At 42.8% G+C, this 19,316-nt stretch overlaps 1 protein-coding gene across 1 annotated transcript in view; it reads right to left on the bottom strand.

The window, feature by feature from the left end:
• Positions 1-9,797: 9,797 nt before the first annotated feature.
• Positions 9,798-19,316, bottom strand: part of TRAT1 (T cell receptor associated transmembrane adaptor 1) — a 37,839-nt gene continuing 28,320 nt past the window's right edge. Inside the window, exons 3-5 of the mRNA XM_089692225.1 lie at positions 18,487-18,548; positions 13,417-13,484; positions 9,798-10,508 (exon numbers count right to left, since the gene is read on the bottom strand). Of these exons, the coding sequence (XP_089548351.1) occupies positions 10,194-10,508; positions 13,417-13,484; positions 18,487-18,548 (445 nt within the window). The 3' untranslated portion in view covers positions 9,798-10,193. The remainder of the gene's footprint in view (positions 10,509-13,416; positions 13,485-18,486; positions 18,549-19,316) is intronic.

Genomic DNA, 19,316 nt, shown 5'->3' on the forward strand with positions numbered 1-19,316 from the left:
GAATATTATCTTTACTTCTTAAGGAGTAAATGCCTTCCATATATTGTCTGTAAGCTACAAAATGGCATAAAAAGTTTATATTCGTTATATTATAATAAAGGCATAGGTCCATGCTATTTCTGCTGTTATCGTTGGTTAATAAAAAAGTACTTACAACCCAGCTTGATAATTGGTATGAAAACATTGGTGTAACACAAATGAGAACCGCTGCAGGGTGTCTGACCCGGGACCTGTGAAAGGGGCATATTACACCCCTACAAGACAACCAAATGCTGCACATGGCAATGTGTGGATAAGGATAGGCAGACCAAGATCCTAGCAAAGACCAGCTCAGGCCAGAGTGTTGCTCTGACAATAAAAACTTCTGATTTTCCAATCCAAGTCCAGGACCTGTCTGACTCCCCAATTTTGCTGTTAACCTTATTAAAGTCAGTCCTATTTGCCCAGTATACCTATACTATACCCTTGTTCAGATGTTTGGAGTTACTATGTATGTCCAAAGAGTGAATATTTAATCACAAGCTGATGGCTGTAGTAGAAGCCATCAGCTTGTGTATTTTTTTTGTTCAGCTGGCTTGAAAGTGAAAATTATGTGGCAGCTCCATAGCTGCCGGTCACTTTCACAAAGCCCACGGGGAGGTGCCCCCCTCTTGCCAGCAGCCCTCCCTCCCGTGATTTCTGGGATCTCGGCTCTTACCGGAGCCCGGGAACACACTGGCTAGGGCAGAGAGAGCACTGTGAGACCGAGGCAAATCCATGCTTCAATCTTATATGCAGTGAAACTGGAAGTGATGTCAAATGGAAGTGGTGAAAATATTTTTAAAAACGCCACAATCCCTGGTGCCCTGCACACCTGTGCAAACCCAAGCCCAGGGTGTAAACTGTGGTCTCGCCACACGTGTGACATATTCCTGTGAACATCATAGTGGGAACAATAATTCTAGCAGAAGAGCTCCTAGTTAACTCTAAACTGATGAGCTGTAAACGGTTTTAAAGCATCACTTATGGGGATTTTTGGGCACCGTAGTTTTTGGCGATAGCAAGGACACATGCAATTTTAAGACATGGAATGCTTGGTTTCTATTTACTCGATCCAACCTCATCTTTTATATTTTAACCAAAAATAGGTATTCTATTGTGTGTATTACACTAAAATTAATTTTTCTATTTTTCCTAAAAAAATTCAATTAATAAACATTTGAGCAAATATGTGACAAAATGTTGCATCTTTTTATTCTACAGGATCTCTGCTTTCAGAAAATATACAATATAAAGTAATTTTATTGCCAAAAATTTAGATTGTTTACATGTATATGAAAAATTTAAAAAAAATTTCTGGAGCTTGCTCTGGAGTAAAAAAAAAAAAAGTCCTTTTTGAAGGATCCCCATTATGGATGCCAGTCTTGCCGCAGGGCTCTGAGCAGAGAGCATCTCACTCATACAGCCTGCACTGACAGTTCCCCCTCCCTCCTCCCTTGCACTGATGGGTGAGGAGAGAGAGAGGATCTGCTCTTTCTCCTCCCACTCCTCTCCTGTGTGCGCACCATGGAAAGCGTGAAGCCCAGCAGCTGAATTTGTTTCCTGCTGAGTAGGCACTGACAGGCGGCATTGATGATCACAGATAGGCAACACTGATGGGGCTGTACTGATAATCAGGGCACTGATGATCAGTGCCTTGATTATCAATGTAAACAATGTGCTGACAGTCTTGCCAGTTAACAGCTCTCCTTTCCTCACACAGACACAGCATAGCAGGAAAGGACTGCCGATAACGGGTAGGTCTGTTAACGAGATTAGCTGATCACATGGTAAAGGGTTGTGGTGATTAGCCCTTTACCATGATCTGTGATCAGCTATGTCCACAGGAGAGAGTCAAATGCGCACCCCAGGGGGCACATGGGAGGCAGGGTTCTGGGTGGATGTCCATGGACATCTTCCCAGAACTGGAAGCCCACGCTGTAGCCATCCTTTAGCTATAGTGCAGGTGGGAAGATGTTAAATCAGGTTTCCCACAGCACCCCATGCATCAGAGTTCCCCTTTATTTTCTAGAGCTCTGCAGACTCTGATGTAAGGGAGAACTCTGCAGACTCTGTCGCAAGGCGGGCTCTGGGAACCCTGATTAAAGGGGAATGCTGGGAACTCTGATGTAAGTGGGGGCCCATGTTACCAAAGTGCAGCATTTCCCCTTACATCAAAGTTCCGTCTGTACATCAGAGTTCTCAGTGTTCCCCCTAAATTATAGTCCCCAGATTCTTCCTTATATCAGAGTCTGCCGAGTCAGGGAACTCAGCGAGTTCAGATGTAAAGGGGAACTCTGTGGACTTAATGTAAGGGGGACTCTTGTGATTAAATTCATATGATTAGAAATGTTATTTAATTATAAAATATATTTATAGTGTATACTGCAAAAGAAAAATTGCCATACGCTGCTAACATGTTCCGGTTTGGCTTTAAAAAAAGGTGGCAACCCTACCCAAGACCGTAGGAAGGGGGTCCGCTGCAGAATATGTGAAAGGGTCCTGCCAAGGGACCATAGTAAAGGGCCTTGGGCTTGGATGGAAACCCTTCATGATTTCTTGCATAGGAGCCTTAGACGTTCTAGTTACACCTCTCTGTCAAATGGATAATTATACACTGTGTAAGTGTAACCAAGTATTGTATCATTAATACATAAAAAACAGGAATTTCATGTGCAAAAATCTGTGGAACAGCTATGCCTAATTAGATATGTGATAACTGTGATACAAAATGTACACAAACTGAGAATCGCATAAAACAATGAAAGTGCTTGTGCAAATAGTGACAACACTAATATAATGGCACCTAAATGGTTAAAAGTCCTTCAAGCATCTCCAAGTCTCAGGAAGTCAGTGCCACACATGAACAAGTTGAATGCCACTCCTCACTAGTATGCTCCCACAGGCTGCTTATCACTTCTCAGTGACCCTCAGTTACTGAGTGGTCAAATGTGCTTAAGGGTAAGGCAAAGGACATCCACATAGATCAGGACTGGAAGGCAGCTCAATCCCACAAAGATCTTTCAAAGCTTGCTCTGCTCTCAGCTATTAGATCTTTTTGTGTTTGTTCCCTACTACAGTACTTATTCTCATATTGATTAGTGGTTCCAAATTACTAATAAGAGTTGCCTATCTATAAAATTTCAGTATTAATCTCCAGAACACTGGCTTAACATACGTTTATGGCATGCAAAACTATAACAAGGTTAGGCACTCCCTATAGTGTAAAACCGCATATCAGACTTTATTAAATGAAAAGTAGAAAACTTACATTTGCACAAAGGTATCAAAGTACAAGATAAGTAAACATTTATAACCCAGGATCCTGCTGTATGTAAAACCCTGACCCAGCCAGAAGCCAAGATGACGTTCTATTTCTCCCTACGCATTTCATCATACATAACGTCATCAGGGGTATAGGCGCACATAGTTATCTATACTTTATATATACATATGGAAGAGCAGATCTCCCTCTCCATACGTAATGTCAAGAATTACACAGAGCTCCCTCTGGTGGACAATCATTACTCAGAAATGATATATTGAAGCAGTGAAGGGAAATGCTGAATGGAAAATAGCACCATCTATTGCTTTCAAAAGATTTTAAAATTTAAATACTGAATAATGCTAATTTTCTGAGATTGTGGATTTGGGGTTTTCATGAGCTGTAAACCATAATCATCACAATTATGACAAATCACGGCTTGAACTATCTTGCTTTGCATGTAATGAGTCTATCTCATATATTTCCCCTTTTAATTTGCAATACTGAAATAAATGAACTTTTGCACGATATTCAAGTTTTTCGAGTTTTGCCTGTAGTTTTCAAAAGCACTTTCCGTAAGGATTATTAGTAATGCATATAAAATGTATTGCACCACTCACGCAGAGGTACGAAGTTAGCTTTATTGGCATTCCTCAGCAAGTAGATTGCAGGTGCTTGTAAGTCTGGAGTGTGTTTGCCAGTCAATGAATAATGATGGACTTGAGTCTGGGAAGATGTTGACAATCAGGGCCAGATCTTCACTGTCTGATGTAGGGGTGCAGTAAAAAATCTCGGGGGGGCAGAGGATGTGAGGTCAGTAGGGCAGTGTACAGGGGGCCAGCAGGGCAGAGGACAGGGTCAGCAGGGTGGAGAAAATGGGTTGTCAGGTCAGCAGTTCAGAGGACAGAAGTCAGTAGGGCATAAGACATTGGTTGGCAGAAAAGAGGACAGGGTCACTGCTGGGACAGCACTCAGCAGGTCTCCTCCCTTCTCCACACTACAAACAGCTTAGGTGCTCAGATCTCCTCCACCCCACACAGCACATAGATGAGATCAGATTCTCTTACAGACACAGCATCCATCTGCACAGTATGTAGCTAGCTTTGCACATGCCCCCCCAATCCTTCCTCCTTGCACATGTTCCCCCTAATTCCTCCTCCTTGCACATATCCCCCCAATCCTTCATCCTTGCACATGTCCCCCCAATCCTTCCTCCTTGCACATGTTCCCCCTAATTCCTCCTCCTTGCACATGTCCCCCCTATTTCCTCCTTGCACATATATCCCCTAATCCCTCCTCAATGCACGTATCCCACATAATTCCGCCTCCTTGCACATGTCCCCCCAATCCTTCCTCCTTGCATATGTCCCCCCCAATGCCTCCTCCTTGCACTTATCCCCCTAATTCCTCCTCCTTGCATGAATCCCCCAAATTCCTCCTCCTTGCACATATCCCCCCGAATCCTTCCTCCTTGCCCATATTTCCCCTAATCCCTCCTCATTGCACAAATTCCTCCTGTAACTAAACCGGACCACGACTGCACTTGGGTACTTCCGTTAGACTACCGCTTCCCCGTCCGAACACCGACCACAGACACCACAGCAGACCATACAAGACTAAACAACACCAGTCTTGAAGTAAAACCAGGAAATAGACTCCTTTATTTTACCACAGATACAAGATATGTACATTCAAGGGAACAACCCCCCCCTTCCTGCATAATGACACAGGGCGGGGCAATCTACCTTTAGTAACAAGAGACACACTAACAGACAGTCCCATCAGGAGGGCTGCTAGAAACAGCCCCCACCAAGCCAATACACATAAACACATACATCCCATAACAGTTTGCTCCCAAGCAAGACACAACAGAACAATGGGATGCAACCACATGGCATTAAACAATCCACAACCCCCCACCCCAATATTAGGACAGATCACCCTGTACCCCCTAACAGGCACAGGGTGATTTACACATAAGAGGGATATGGGGAGCTGAAACAGGGGTCTCCCCACCTTTCCAAAGTGAGCTGTGTTCCATGGGCCCCCCACCCAAAGTGACTCCCACCCAACCCCCTTCCTTGCACATTTGCCCCCTAATCCCTCCTCCTTGCACATATCCCCCCTCCTTGCATATATCCTCCCTAATTCCTCTTCCTTGCACGTATCCCCCCCAATTCTTTCTCCTTGCACATGTCCCCCCCAATCCTTTCTCCTTGTACATGTCCCCCCAATCGCTCCTGTGACGATTGTGTGCAATAGAGAAATGGACGCTGTACGTGACAGCCATCTTGTTAGGTCTCAGCCATGTTGTCTCTACTGTCCTCCCTTTTGAATGGAATGTATAGCTGTAAGTTGAACAGAGATCAAAAGGGCCTCTTATCTTAAACACAGATAGATGAGCTCCAGGGCTGTAAACCACTAATTAGTCTGGTTCAAGGGGTCTGCTTTGAAAACCACTTTACTCTGCTCGAGCGTAACACAATAACTCAGTCAGTCATGACCTGTTAGGCCATCAGGGCTAGAGCATGCCATAAAACATACATTCCACATGAGACATTTTTCATACAATTCATAAAGTTCAGCAAGAACTGGGCACATTAATATTTGGTATATATTTGGATAGATCATTTTCATATAAGTCAAATAAGGCCATACATGAATATATTAGCACCTATAGAGAGAAGAAGCAGTCTCTTTCCTCCTGGGTGACAAGGGTTCGCTGTGTTTAGTATCCCAGCATTTTAAATATAATTCTGAATATTAATCAGCCAGTTGCTAGGATGATACCTGTACCTATTGGAGGTTATCAACCTTAGTATAAAATTGGAAGGCGACTTGGTCATAACCTTGGTTACTTCCTAACACCCATCCCCAAACTGGATGATTAATAATTTGTTCTCAGGCAACACCCCTTTAATATGATAGAAAAAGACTGACAGGCCTGGAGAAGACAGCTCTTATTTAACATCAATCAGGAAACATCTAACGGACTTGAGGGCCAAGACAACCTTTTTGTTTGGACAATTGGACTCTGCTCAAACCAAGGACATTGCAAGTATTCTGCCTTCTGAACTCCTTTCTTTTATTTTTCTGTTGTTTTATTGCTCTCTTTATATCTTTATAACATCTTTTTTCTGTAAATATTTTAATTGCACCATTTTGACCTTTTTAGTAATAAACCCTATTTTGAAAAGTGTTGAAACTGTCTCTAAAGCTTTTAATGCAAACTAAAGAATCCCTGTCTCTTGAAGAGTGCTACTGTATGTGATAATCCTCTGAATATATCTGTCTGTGGTGACAGTGTATATTACAGATGCTTACGCTGATATCAATGTTACTGCTAAGATTTGTGAGTTTCCTTCTTCTCTGTAAAAAGGTGGTGGTGGCAGTGTGAAGGGTTAATTGTGTAATTAACGTGACCCAGTAACAATTGCTTTCAGGCTGCTAGCACATAGATTGTAGTCCCGCGAGCTGGAAAATATTTGTGCAGGGCGCAGCTGAGAGTGGCATTGTTACGCAAGTGACAGCGCGGTGCAAGATCGGCTGGTCCTTCGGTCACGAGTTGATGAGAAGGGCGGGGGTTGGACACCGCGTCCTGTCACACCTCCTCCTTGCACATATCTACCCTAATTCCTCCTCCTTGCACGTACCCCCCTAATTACTCCTCCTTGCACGTATCCTCCCAATCCTTCCTCCTTGTACATGTCCCCCCCAATGCCTCCTCCTTGCACATATCTTCCCTAATCCCTCCTCCTTAAACATGTCTCCCCCAATCCTTCCTCCTTGCACATATCCCCCTTAATCCCCCCACCTTGCACATATCCCTTCTAATCCCTCCTCCTTCCACGTATCCCCCCTTATTCCTCCTCCTTGCACGTATCCCCCCCAATCCTTCCTCCTTGCACATATCCCCCTTAATCCCCCCACCTTGCACATATCCCTTCTAATCCCTCCTCCTTCCACGTATCCCCCCTTATTCCTCCTCATTGCACGTATCCCCCCCAATCCTTCCTCCTTGCACATGTCCCCCCAAATGCCTCCTCCTTGCACATATCTTCCCTAATCCCTCCTCCTTGCACATATCTTCCCTAATCCCTCCTTCTTGAACATGTCCCCCCCCAGTCCTTCCTCCTTGCACATATCTCCCCTTAATCCCTCTACCTTGCACATATCCCTTCTAATCCCCCCTCCTTCCATGTATCCGCCTTATTCCTCCTCCTTGCACGTATCCCCCCAGTTCTTCGCCCTTGAACATGTCTCCCCCAATCCTTCCTCCTTGCACATATCCCCCTTAATCCCTCCACGTTGCACATATCCCCTCTAATTCCCCCTCCTTGCACGTATCCCCCCTAATTCCTCCTCCTTGCACGTATCCCCTCAGTCCTTCTTTGAACATGTCCCCCCCAATCCTTCCTCCTTGCACATATCCCCTCTAATCCCCCCTCCTTCCACGTATCCCCACTTATTCCTGCTCCTTGCATGTATCCCCCCTAATTCCTCCTCCTTGCATATATTTCCCCAGTCCTTCCTTCTTGAACATGCTCCCCCGAATCCTTCCTCCTTGCACATATCCCCCCTTAACCCCTCCACCTTGCACATATCTCCTCTAATCCCCCCTTCTTGCACGTATCCCCCCTTAATCCCTGCACCTTGCACATATCTCCTCTAATCCCCCCTTCTTGCACGTATCCCCCCTTATTCCTCCTCCTTGCACGTATCCCCCCAATCCTTCATTGCACATGTCCCCCTAATCCCTCCTCCTTGCACATATCATCCCAATCCTTCCTCCTTGCACATGTCTCCCCCAATCCTTCCTCTTTACACATGTCCCCCCCAATGTCTCTTCCTTGCACATATCCCCCAATCTCTCCTCCTTGCACATATTTCCCCTAATTCCTCCTCCTTGCACATATTTCCACAGTCCTTCCTTCTTGAACAGGCCCCCCCGAATCCTTCCTCCTTACACATATCCCCCCTTAATCCCTCCACCTTAAACATATCTCCTCTAATCCCCCCTTCTTGCACATATCCCCCTTAATCCCTCCACCTTGCACATATCTCCTCTAATCCCCCCTTCTTGCACATATCCCCCCTAATTCCTCCTCCTTGCACGTTTCCCCCCAATCCTTCATTGCACATGTCCCCCAATCCTTCTTCCTTGCATATGTCCCCCTAATTCCTCCTCCTTGCACGTATCCCCCCTAATTCCTCCTCCTTGCACGTATCATCCCAATCCTTCCTCCTTGCACATGTCCCCTCCAATCCTTCCTCTTTACACATGTCCTCCCCAATGTCTCCTCCTTGAACATATCCCCCAATCTCTCCTCCTTGCACATATTTCCCATAATTCCTCCTCCTTGCACGTATCCCCCCAGTCCTTCCTCTTTGAACATGTCCCCCCCAATCCTTCCTCCTTACACATTTCCCTCCAATTTCCCCTCCTTCCACATATCACCCCCCCACCCCCAATCCCTCCTCCTTGTAAATATTCCCCTCCAATCCCCCCTCCTAGCAAATATCCCCCCCAGTGCAAATAGTCACTAATCCCTCCACCTCTAATCTCAAACAAATTTTTTTCACACAGCCCCCCCTCCTAAACACACACACACACAAGCACACACGATAATCTGGACTGTACACAGTTTACCTGCACCCTGCCTCCTCCAAGTCCCAGCAGCAGGAAATGTGTGCAGGGCGCAGGCAATTAAACTGTGTGCAGTCCAAGTTAGCGATCCTGTGTGTGTGTGCTGTGCTGTGTGGAGGAGCGCTGCACTGACAGGAGAGAGACAGCACAGAACAGCCTCGCTCCTGAACACAGATCACTGCACTAGGCTGTGCACTCATGTCCCGGGCCTGCCGAGTGTGGGAATGGGGGATAATACTCGGCCATCGGCCGTCAGCCAGGGGGTGCACAACAGAAACCTGGGGGGGGGGGTGCAGCCCTCCACAGCACCCACGCTAGATCCGGCCATGTTGCCCATCTCAATGTCCATGTTGCAAATCTCAATAGCATGTGAACCAATATGCAAGTTTATGGGTTGTTGGTGTCCTTTAACCACGGTGTGCAGTTGGTGTGGGTTAGCATCTGATAATATGGTTATCAGACTTATGGGAGAGTGGCTAAAGATTGAACCAATGAGAGACTTTAGCTGATGTGTTTGAGAGCATTCAACAAATTAAACCCATTCTTCTGAATATTGCAAGTTGTCAGTAAACTGGGGCTGCTTAGAGCAATGAAGCATGTGCAGGAGATGAATGTGGACATTGGAGCCAAGTTTAGTATGGTTAGAAGAATTATTGTGGGGATAGCAGCACATACCCAATCATTTATATGCCTGCCAAGGGGAGAGCTCGCAGGAAGAATGTTAGGAGGTGGTAAAACTCTCCATCCCTAAGATGTCTGATATAATATTCTTTAGATAAAATACAAATTGCAATGATTTTCATTAATAACACAGTTCTATGGTATGTTTTTTCATATTAGAAAATGTGAACAGTGATAGTCAATAAGTGGTTGCAATAAATACCAATCTATTATTGTTCTGTTTGAATTAAAACTTAGCGAATATGCCTACAAGTCACGGTTTTCAGTTGAAAAGTCATTAAAAATAAATTGGACTGCACTTTCATGCAACACTTTAGCAAACAAAAGACAGAAATAGTTTTTAGAGGGTCATAGAATGTTGATCTGTTGGGCAAGTTTTAAAAACAATGGTATTGGTGTAAGGTTGCCAGTAACAGGGCTTAGAATAAACAAGGAAATGTGATTGATTGCCAATGGGAGACACTTTTGTGTGACATAACTTCAGTTCACACTGTATAGCTGGGATTGAATGTAGTAGTATGCACTTTAAACTTCTGTGATTCACCTGTTTAGAATACAGAGTTTCACTCAGTAAGTCACAAATTATTGTATCTCTTTGTCTGGCCAGTCATCTTGATTCTCATCTTCAATAGCCATGTTGTCTCTCGTCTTTCGTAATAAGTGGTAAATTCTGACAGGGTCATCATGGATCAAATCCTCTTCAGCTCGGCATTCCGCCGTAAGCTGTTCACTGTTCAGGTATATGCTGGATCTAGACAATAGTTTGCCATTTCTGCTAGCTGGCCTGTCTTCCACAGTCTGATGGCTAATTTGTTTTGGTTTCTTTCTTCGCTTTTTCCCAGGCCTTTTGGGACTAAGGTCTAGTGAAGCATAGCATGTCTGTTCCTCAGCTTCCAGCTAGAAAAAAAAGAAAAAAAAACCAATTACCTTTCTTGTTATATTTTTTTTAGAGTAACTAATTTCATACTAATGTTTGGACTTCACACTGTAGTATTTGTTACTAACTCCTCTTACTAGAGGAGATGTGTTGTCACTCCAGAAAAAGAGGACTACAGAAAACCTCTTGTTAGTTCCATAACAATGAGGTACACATGCAAGCCACACTTGCGTTGCCATTAATTGCGTTAATTAATTGCGTTGCATTAATTGCATTACCATTGGGGTTAATGGCACCCCAAGCGAAGGTAGCAGTCGTGCATTTTTCTGCGCATTTTGTTGCTCTGCAAACGTGCTACAAAAATGCACTAAAATGCATTGTGAAAAAACGTGTTATGTTTCCCTCCAAAAAAAGTTATGGAGCTTCTTTGGTTGGTTTGTCATGTGTAGGGCAGCCCATTCAATTGAATAGGCTGCCCTATCTGCAAGGAGCAGAAATGCTTGAAAAATGCATGAGCGGGAATGAGAGTTCCTGCTATGCTCAGGTGTGGACTTCTAGCACAATCGCTAACTTTCTTTTTTTAAATTACCAAACAGATATAATGTAATACTTTTTATTAGTATATTTAAAGTGGTAATAAACCTAAAACTAAAAACGTAATATATTGCAGCTCACCAATCATTAGAAGTGGTGGCTGCATTAGTTTTGTTTTTTAGGCTTTTTGCCCTCTGTTTTTACCTGGTGATCTGGCCAGTAACACACTTGTATTAGTAAGACACAACTCAGGAGGAATGAGTACAGGGGCAGATTTGGACAGCAGCTCTGTCAGTCTGGGGGTAGAGGAGTGTTAGATGTACTAGCAGATTTAAATACAGTTTTACATAAATAAATCAATCTGATCATTTTAAGCACCTCTGTCAGTGTTAAAGGGTTTGTCTCATCTTTGTAAACGAATACAGTTACAGGTTAAGGGTCTGGTATGCATTTAATAGGGGGGACCACATGCTTTTTTTTTTATTTGTCTGAGGTCCCTAATAACTTCTATACTACACTCTCCTCTGTGATATGGGTCTGGTATAGATATAGGGAATCCCTAGCCACTTTGTTTATTATTATTACATCGAGTTTATATAGCGCCAAAGGGTTTGCTCAGCGCTGTACAATAGAGGGGAGGACAATACATGAAACAGTACAGCAACTACAAACAGCACATGAGGGGTTAGAGGGCCCTACTCTTTCGAGCTTACAGTCTAGGAGGGAGGGGGTAGTGGTACAGGAGGAAGTGGCTGTGGGGATGGAGTGGTAGGAGGAATGAAGGAGAACGGCTGTTAGGTGAGGGTGGGGTTGGCTTCCCTGAAGAGGTGGGTTTTCAGGGAGCCCCTGAAGGTGAGGAGGGAAGGTGACAGTCTGATGGATTGGGGTAGTGAGTTGCAGAGGATGGGGGAGGACCTGGAGAAGTCTTGCAGACGTGCGTGGGAGGAGGAGACCAGGGAGCAAGATAGAAGGAGGTCCTGTGAAGAGCAAAGGGTACGGGTAGGGTGGTACCTGGGAATCAGGTTGGTGAGGTAGTTAGGGGCAGTGTTGTGAATGGCTTTGTAGGTCAGAGTGAGTAGTTTGAATTTGATGCGTTAGGCGATAGGGAGCCAGTGGAGGGATAGGCAGAGGGGGGTGGCAGATGTGGAGTGGTTGGTGAGGTGGATGAGTCTAGCTGCTGAGTTCAGGATGGTCTGAAGCGGGGAGAGCCTGCACTGGGGTAGGCCGGTGAGGAGGGAGTTGCAGTAGTCGAGGCGTGAGATAATCAGGGAGTGTACGAGTAGTTTAGTGGTGTCTGGGGTAAGGAAGGTGTTTACAAACTAAAGAGTCCAGGAGCTGTCATTTGCTAGTGATTTAAAGTGCATTTTTTATGTCAGTTTTGCTGTAGCAAGTTGTATATATCATAGAGATGTGCCACTTTATAGGTAGGGTAAGGGCATTCCCCAGTTATGTTATTTAAAGGATTTTTGCATTTTATTTCACTTAAAGCATTATTAAAATTGCTGCTCCCAGCCAAAGAGAATTTTTTGGGGACATGTTTAAGAGGGCATTCCAAACCCCCATGAAAATTTTTGACAACTTCTTGCCAGGCACATGAACTTTAGTAAAGTTTGCCAAACCCAGCTTGAACCAAACCCAGATATGTTTGGCTCATGCCTAATCAACACTCAAACAACCAGCAATAATTAATTGGGAATTATTAAATTTAAAGCAGCACCTGCATGCAGTAGTTATTTCTTAACTTGCTTCTGAGTCATTCCTCAACAGTCAACTGCATAACAGCATAATTAATAGCTGCTATGACTTTAGAAGCAACATCTGAGTGCATGAGCAATTGACAACCATGTGTAGAATATCTTTTAGGTTGGAGCAAAAACAATGAGATTTTTAATGGTGTTTTCTTGGGATTGTTGGTGAAAGATGCTAGGATGGAGGAAGATTCTGATATAGCTCTAGATGCAGTGTCAAATGATTGAGAAAATGCTTAGATGAACATTAGGGGGCTGGGGGGGATGCTGCACAGAGAAAGTTGAATGAATTAATTGAATTGGTTACTATTGTGAACTGAGAATAACAAACATTTTGTATCAATTTCGATTTGTAGTGAAATTAATTGCACATGTCTACAAATATCTTCTCATTATGGTCTCTTGGATAGCAAAAACTGAATTTTAATATGCATACTGGGACAAACTGTAGGTCTGTGTAAGACACATAAACTGATATACAAGTTAGATTCTTTGGCTACAGTCATTTCCAGCGAGTATTTTTGCACTGGGTGCATGCACATTTATACATATACTTTTAAAAGCATGGAATTCTCTATCTTTCTTGCCTGACCATTTTCATATGAAAGCATGAGGAAAAAAATCAAGAAAGCTGTAAAAACCGTACCCGATCTTCCTCCCTGTTTCTTGCATGCGCAGTTGCCATTGGTTCATAGCAACATTCATCTGTAGAATCTAAAATTAAAAGAAAATGCATACTTTAAATGTCATTATGTTTCACACAATAATTTTCTGTTTTCTGCTCAGCACAAGGTAGCTTATATACAACAGCTGTAGTTCAAACTTGAGTTTGAGATATTCCCAGGAACCCTTTAACACAATAGAGACTATACAGTTGTGACCAAAATTATTCAACCCCCACTGAAATTGAGTGTTTTGGCCAGTTTGACATTGCTTTTGATCATTCAGTCATCTTGCTTACATTTACATTAAAGAGGCACTTGTAGGTCAGACAAATATAACATAACAGTTATAATGAAATAACCACAAATGTCTTTTCTGTGCTCACAGCATTATCAGTTTTATTCAACCCCCAAGTGACATTCAATCTTAGTACTTAGTACAGCATCCTTTTACAGTTATAACAGCTTTTAAACGTGAAGCATAGCTTGACACAAGTGTCTTGCAGCGATCTACGGGTATCTTCGCCCATTCTTCATGGGCAAAGGCCTCCAGTTCAGTCACATTCTTAGGCTTGCGCACTGCAACTGCTTTCTTTAAGTCCCACCAGAGGTTCTCAATCGGATTTAAGTCTGGTGACTGCGATGGCCACTCCAAAATGTTCCAGCCTTTCCTCTGCAACCATGCTCTAGTGGACTTGGAGGTATGCTTGGGATCATTGTCCTGTTGAAAGGTCCAACGTCTCCCAAGCCTCAGGTGTGTGACGGACTGCATCACGTTTCCATCCAATATCTCCTGGTACTGAAGAGAATTCATGGTACCTTGCACACGCTGAAGCTTCCCTGTACCTGCAGAAGCAAAACAGCCCCAAAGCATGATTGACCCTCCACCATGCTTCACAGTAGGCAAGGTGTTCTTTTCATCATAGGCCTTGTTCTTCCTCCTCCAAACATAGCGTTGATCCATGGGCCCAAACAGTTCTAATTTTGTTTCATCAGTCCACAGAACACTATCCCACAACTTTTGTGGTTTGTCCACATGGCTTTTGGCATACTGCAGTCGACTCTTCTTATTCTTTGGAGACAGCAAGGGGGTACGCCTGGGAGTTCTGGCACGGAGGCCTTCATTACGCAGTGTGCGTCTTATTGTCTGGGCTGAAACTTCTGTACCCACATCTGACAAATCTTTTCTCAGTTCCTCAGCAGTCACACGGGGACTTCTCTCCACTCTACGCTTCAGGTAGCGCACAGCAGTCGAAGTCAGCATCTTCTTTCTGCCACGACCAGGTAGCGTTTCAACAGTGCCCTTTGCCTTGAATTTGCGAATGATGCTTCCTAAGGTGTCTCTTGGTATGTTTAACATCTTTGCAATCTTCTTATAGCCATTGCCCTTCCTGTGAAGAGAAATCACCTCTTCTCTTGTCTTCCTGGACCATTCTCTTGCCTTCACCATGTTTGTAACCACACCAGTAAATGTCTAGAAGGAGCTGAGTATCACAGTCATTTTAAAGCTGCCTAATTGGTGCTTATTATGCTTGATTGCTGCTCGGTGACATCCACAGGTGTTTTCAATACCTGATGGAAAGCACCTGTATGAACCTCTGTTCTTCAGAGTGGTAGTCTTTAAGGGGTTGAATAATTGTGGCAATGAAGAAACCACATAAGAACCATTTACTACTGTATTACATAAACAATTGATGTCATTTTAGTTGCATTTGGGTAGTTACAACGTCCTTGTAGGATTTGATTCTGAATACAATTCCAAATGTACACTATAGTCCCTAAACCCCTTTACAGCATTGGGGGTTGAATAATTTTGGTCACAACTGTATATAAAAAAATTGCTGGATGAACATCACAAACACTCATCTAGCCATTACAAATTTTCTGTCCATTTTTTCTAATAGAATTTTTCCCTATGATCCTCAGCTTCATCTAGCAACCATAATGCTGTGTTTTCCTAAAATATCTCAATCAGAAGAACACCCTGTTATGACTACAAGATGGAACTAAAAATTTTAGGAATAAACGTATTAGGCAAATTAAGATGATTAGTCTTGTCAACTTCATGTACATTTAGCTGTACTCATACAGTGTGTGTACATTGGGTTGCTGCTCCTTATTATTAGTACTGCAGTGCAATTCTTATACTGTATACCCGTGCAATAAAGCTTGTTAAGTAAACACAGTAACACGCATGTGTACCATGATACATATACACTCACCAGCCACTTTATTAGGTGCACCTTTTCAATTGCTTGGTAACACAAATTGCTAATCAGCCAATCACATAGCAGCAACTCAATGCATTTAGGCATCAAGACGTGGTGAATTTGTTGAAGTTCAAACTGAGCATCAGAATGGGGAAGAAAGGGGAGTTAAATTACTTTGTCTGGCACCAACAACCATGCCATGGTCAGACTGGTCTGAGTATTTCAAAAACTTCTGATCTACTGGGATTTTCATGCACAACCTTCTCTAGGGTTTACAGAGAATGGTCCAAAAAAGAGAAAATATCCAGTGAGCGGCAGTTATGTGGATGAAAATGCCTTGTCGATGTCAAAGGTCAAAGGATAATGGCCAGACTGGTTCGAGATGATAGAAAGGTAGCAGTAACTCAAATAACCACTTGTCATAACCAAGGTATGCAGAATACCATCTTTGAATGCACAACATGTTGAACATTAAAGCAGATGGGCTACGGCAGCAGAAGACCACACCGGGTGCCACTCCTTTCAGGTAAGAACAGGAAACAGAGGCTACAATTCGCACAGGCCCACTAAAATTGGACAACATAAAATTGGAAAAACGTTGCCTGGTCTGAGGAGTCTCAATTTTCAGCTGCGACATTCAGATGCTAGATGCAGAATTTGGTGTAAAAAACATGAAAGCTTGGTTCCATCCTGCCTTGTATCAACAGTTCAGACTGGTGTTGTACTGGTTCGAGGGATATTTTATTGGCACTAGCAAGGTGTACCTAATAATGTGGCATATACGAATAGTCCCTTAGTGTGTTCTGTACTGATTTAGCAGTCAGCAGGAAGAACCACTGAGCTCAGCTGGAGACCAGGAGATCTACACTGTCAGAAGTGTTGATTTCTGAAAAAACTTCAGCCAGCAATTTCCCATTGTCAGTTCTGCATTGGAGATGTAGGCATTGGAAGAGATATTAAAATTTATTCATTTGACCCTTTGAAATTTAAAGCAACAAAAATTGTCAGTGTAAAAAAAATACGTAATTTGGTCTTAAAATCTAGGTGTTTATAACAATAGCTGTATAAAGTTAGAAGAACTCACAAATAGTATAGTAAAACATAGCAATCTGCCTTGACTTTTTCATAGACCTTGATGAGTGTGAGTGAACAGGAAGTTTTTTGGAGCTTACATCTTAAAACATCTGTCAATCTGTGTTCATTGCTAGACCAGTAGCCATAATGGATAGTCTGGATGGAGATGCAGTAGATTCTACAGCCCTGGCCAAAGGTTTTGAGAATGACACAAATGTTAATTTTCAGCTATGCCATAAAAAGACCAGCTGACGTCATGTCCATGATTCTCTCGTTAACACAGGTGTCAGTGTTGACGAGGAAAAGGCTGGAGGTCACTCTGTCATGCTGATTGAGTAAGAACAACAGACTTTGAGCTTTAACAGGAGGGTGGTGCTTGAAATCATTGTTCTTCCTCTGTTAACTTTGATTACCTGCAAGGGAAAAACGTGCAGTCATCATTGCTTTGCACAGAAAGGGATTCACAGGCAAGGATATTTCTGCAACGAAGACTGCACCTAAATCAACCATTTATCAGATCATCAAGGCGAGAGGTTCAATTGTTGTGAAGAAGGCTTTAGGGCACCCAAGAAAGTCCAGCAAGCGCCAAGACCATCTACTAAAGTTGATTCAGCTGCGGCATCGGGGCACCACCAGTGCAGAGCTTGTTCAAGAATGGCAGCACACAGATGTGAGTACATCTGAAAGTACAGTGAGGCAAAGACTTTTGGAGAATGGCCTGGTGTCAAGAAGGGCAGCAAAAAAGGTACTTCTCTCCAGGAAAAACATCAGGGACAGACTGATATTCTGCAAAAGGTACAGGGATTGGACTACTGAGGACTGGGGTAAAGTCATTTTCTCTGACTAATCTCCTTTCCAATTGTTTGGGACATCAGGAAAAAACCTTGTCTTGAGAAGAAAAGGTGAACGCTACCATCAGTCCTGTTTCATATCAACAGTAAAGCATCTTAAGACCATTTATGTGTTAGACAAAATTGTGAGTAAGCCCACTCCTTTGGCTGAGAAGCAACCTAAGAACACAGCCAAGAATAAAGAATGCTAGAAAAACATCCCCCAAGAGCAACTTCTCCCAACTATCCAATAACAGTTTGGTGACGAACAATGCCGTTTCCAGCATGATGGAGCACCTTGCCATAAGGCAAAAGTAATAACTAAGTGGCTTGGGGAACAAAACATTGAAATTTTGTACATGGCCAGAAAACTCCCCAGGCCTTAATGCCATTGAGAACTTGTGGTCAATCCTCAAGAGGTGGGTGAACAATAAAAGCCCCCACAAATTCTGACAAACTCCAAGCATTGATTATACAAGAATCGGCTGCCATCAGTCAGGATGTGGCACAAATGTTGATTGACAGCATGCCAGGGCGATTTGCAGAGGTCTTGAAAAAGAAGGTTCAACACGGCAAATATTGACTCTTTGCATAAACTTAATGTGATTGTCAATAAAAGCCTTTGACACTTATGAAATGCTTGCAATTATACATCAGTATACCATAGTAACATCTGACAAAAAAATCTAAAAACATTGAAGCAGCATATTTTGTGAAAATTAATATTTGTGTCACTCTCAAAACTTTTTGCAGCTGTATAATGAGTTGATATTTATTCTTTGCATCAGGAAAATACAGGATTTTATCTATATCTTTGTGAAACTAGAAGAACCTATCTATAATCTACAGTATCATATCTTGTTAGTCCCTGCACTTTTTATAAAGCCTGCCATTTGTCTATCACATTTGTATGAAATGAATCAAACTCCTATTCACTTACCAAGAACTGGCTGATTCAGGTTGCCATAAATAGGATTAGTTTCAATGCACTGCTGATCATAACTGCAGATTCAAAAAAAGTAATATTAATTTTGATGAGCTGAAATAATGATATATTTGGGAACAATTATTTGTACTGTATCTAGCCATAAATCTTATTTTTATGTAGTATATGTTTTTGTATTATATAAGAATAGATAATTTTAAATACAAATGATTGTATAATGAAACCTAAAATGGAACTAAAGCCGCAGATACTTACCTTCTGTTCAACAGTCATCCATCTGCGAGGTCCTTCGTTAGTGCCAGCATCTTCTTAGTGGCTGCTGTTCCTTGGCCACCCTGATTGCCAGCACAGGATGACATAACTCCTGCATGTGTGCAGCTCATTGTAGATTGTAGAAATAACTTCAAGCAGATAAGGTAGGTTTATTTCATTGCAGAACAGGCATTGGGGTTGATTTACTAAAGGTAAATAGGCTGTGCACTGCAATTGCAGTAGCTTTATCTCTGAGGGGAAGCTCTGAAATGAGGCGAAGCTCTGCTGATTTCTTTCATTCAACAATTTTCAAGCAAAAATCCTGTTTTTAAACTTTCCTTGCATGTTCCCCTCAGATCAAGAGCAACTGCACTTGCAGTGCACAACCTATTTACCTTTAGTACATCAACCCCCTAGCCTGTCTCTTCTGCTAAAAATACCCTGCCTGTTCATAAGATTTTTAGATCTGGTTTTAGTTAGACTTTTACTCCCAAAAGGAACATTGTGTCTTTTAATGCACCCCCCACCCTACATTCACAAATGCCATTTTTATTTTTTTTTGTACCCCAGCC

Source organism: Staurois parvus, unplaced genomic scaffold (assembly GCF_062004578.1).
Source record: "Staurois parvus isolate SC_StPar_1 unplaced genomic scaffold, SC_StPar_1.0 ptg000580l, whole genome shotgun sequence".
NCBI classification, from domain to species: Eukaryota; Metazoa; Chordata; class Amphibia; order Anura; family Ranidae; genus Staurois; species Staurois parvus.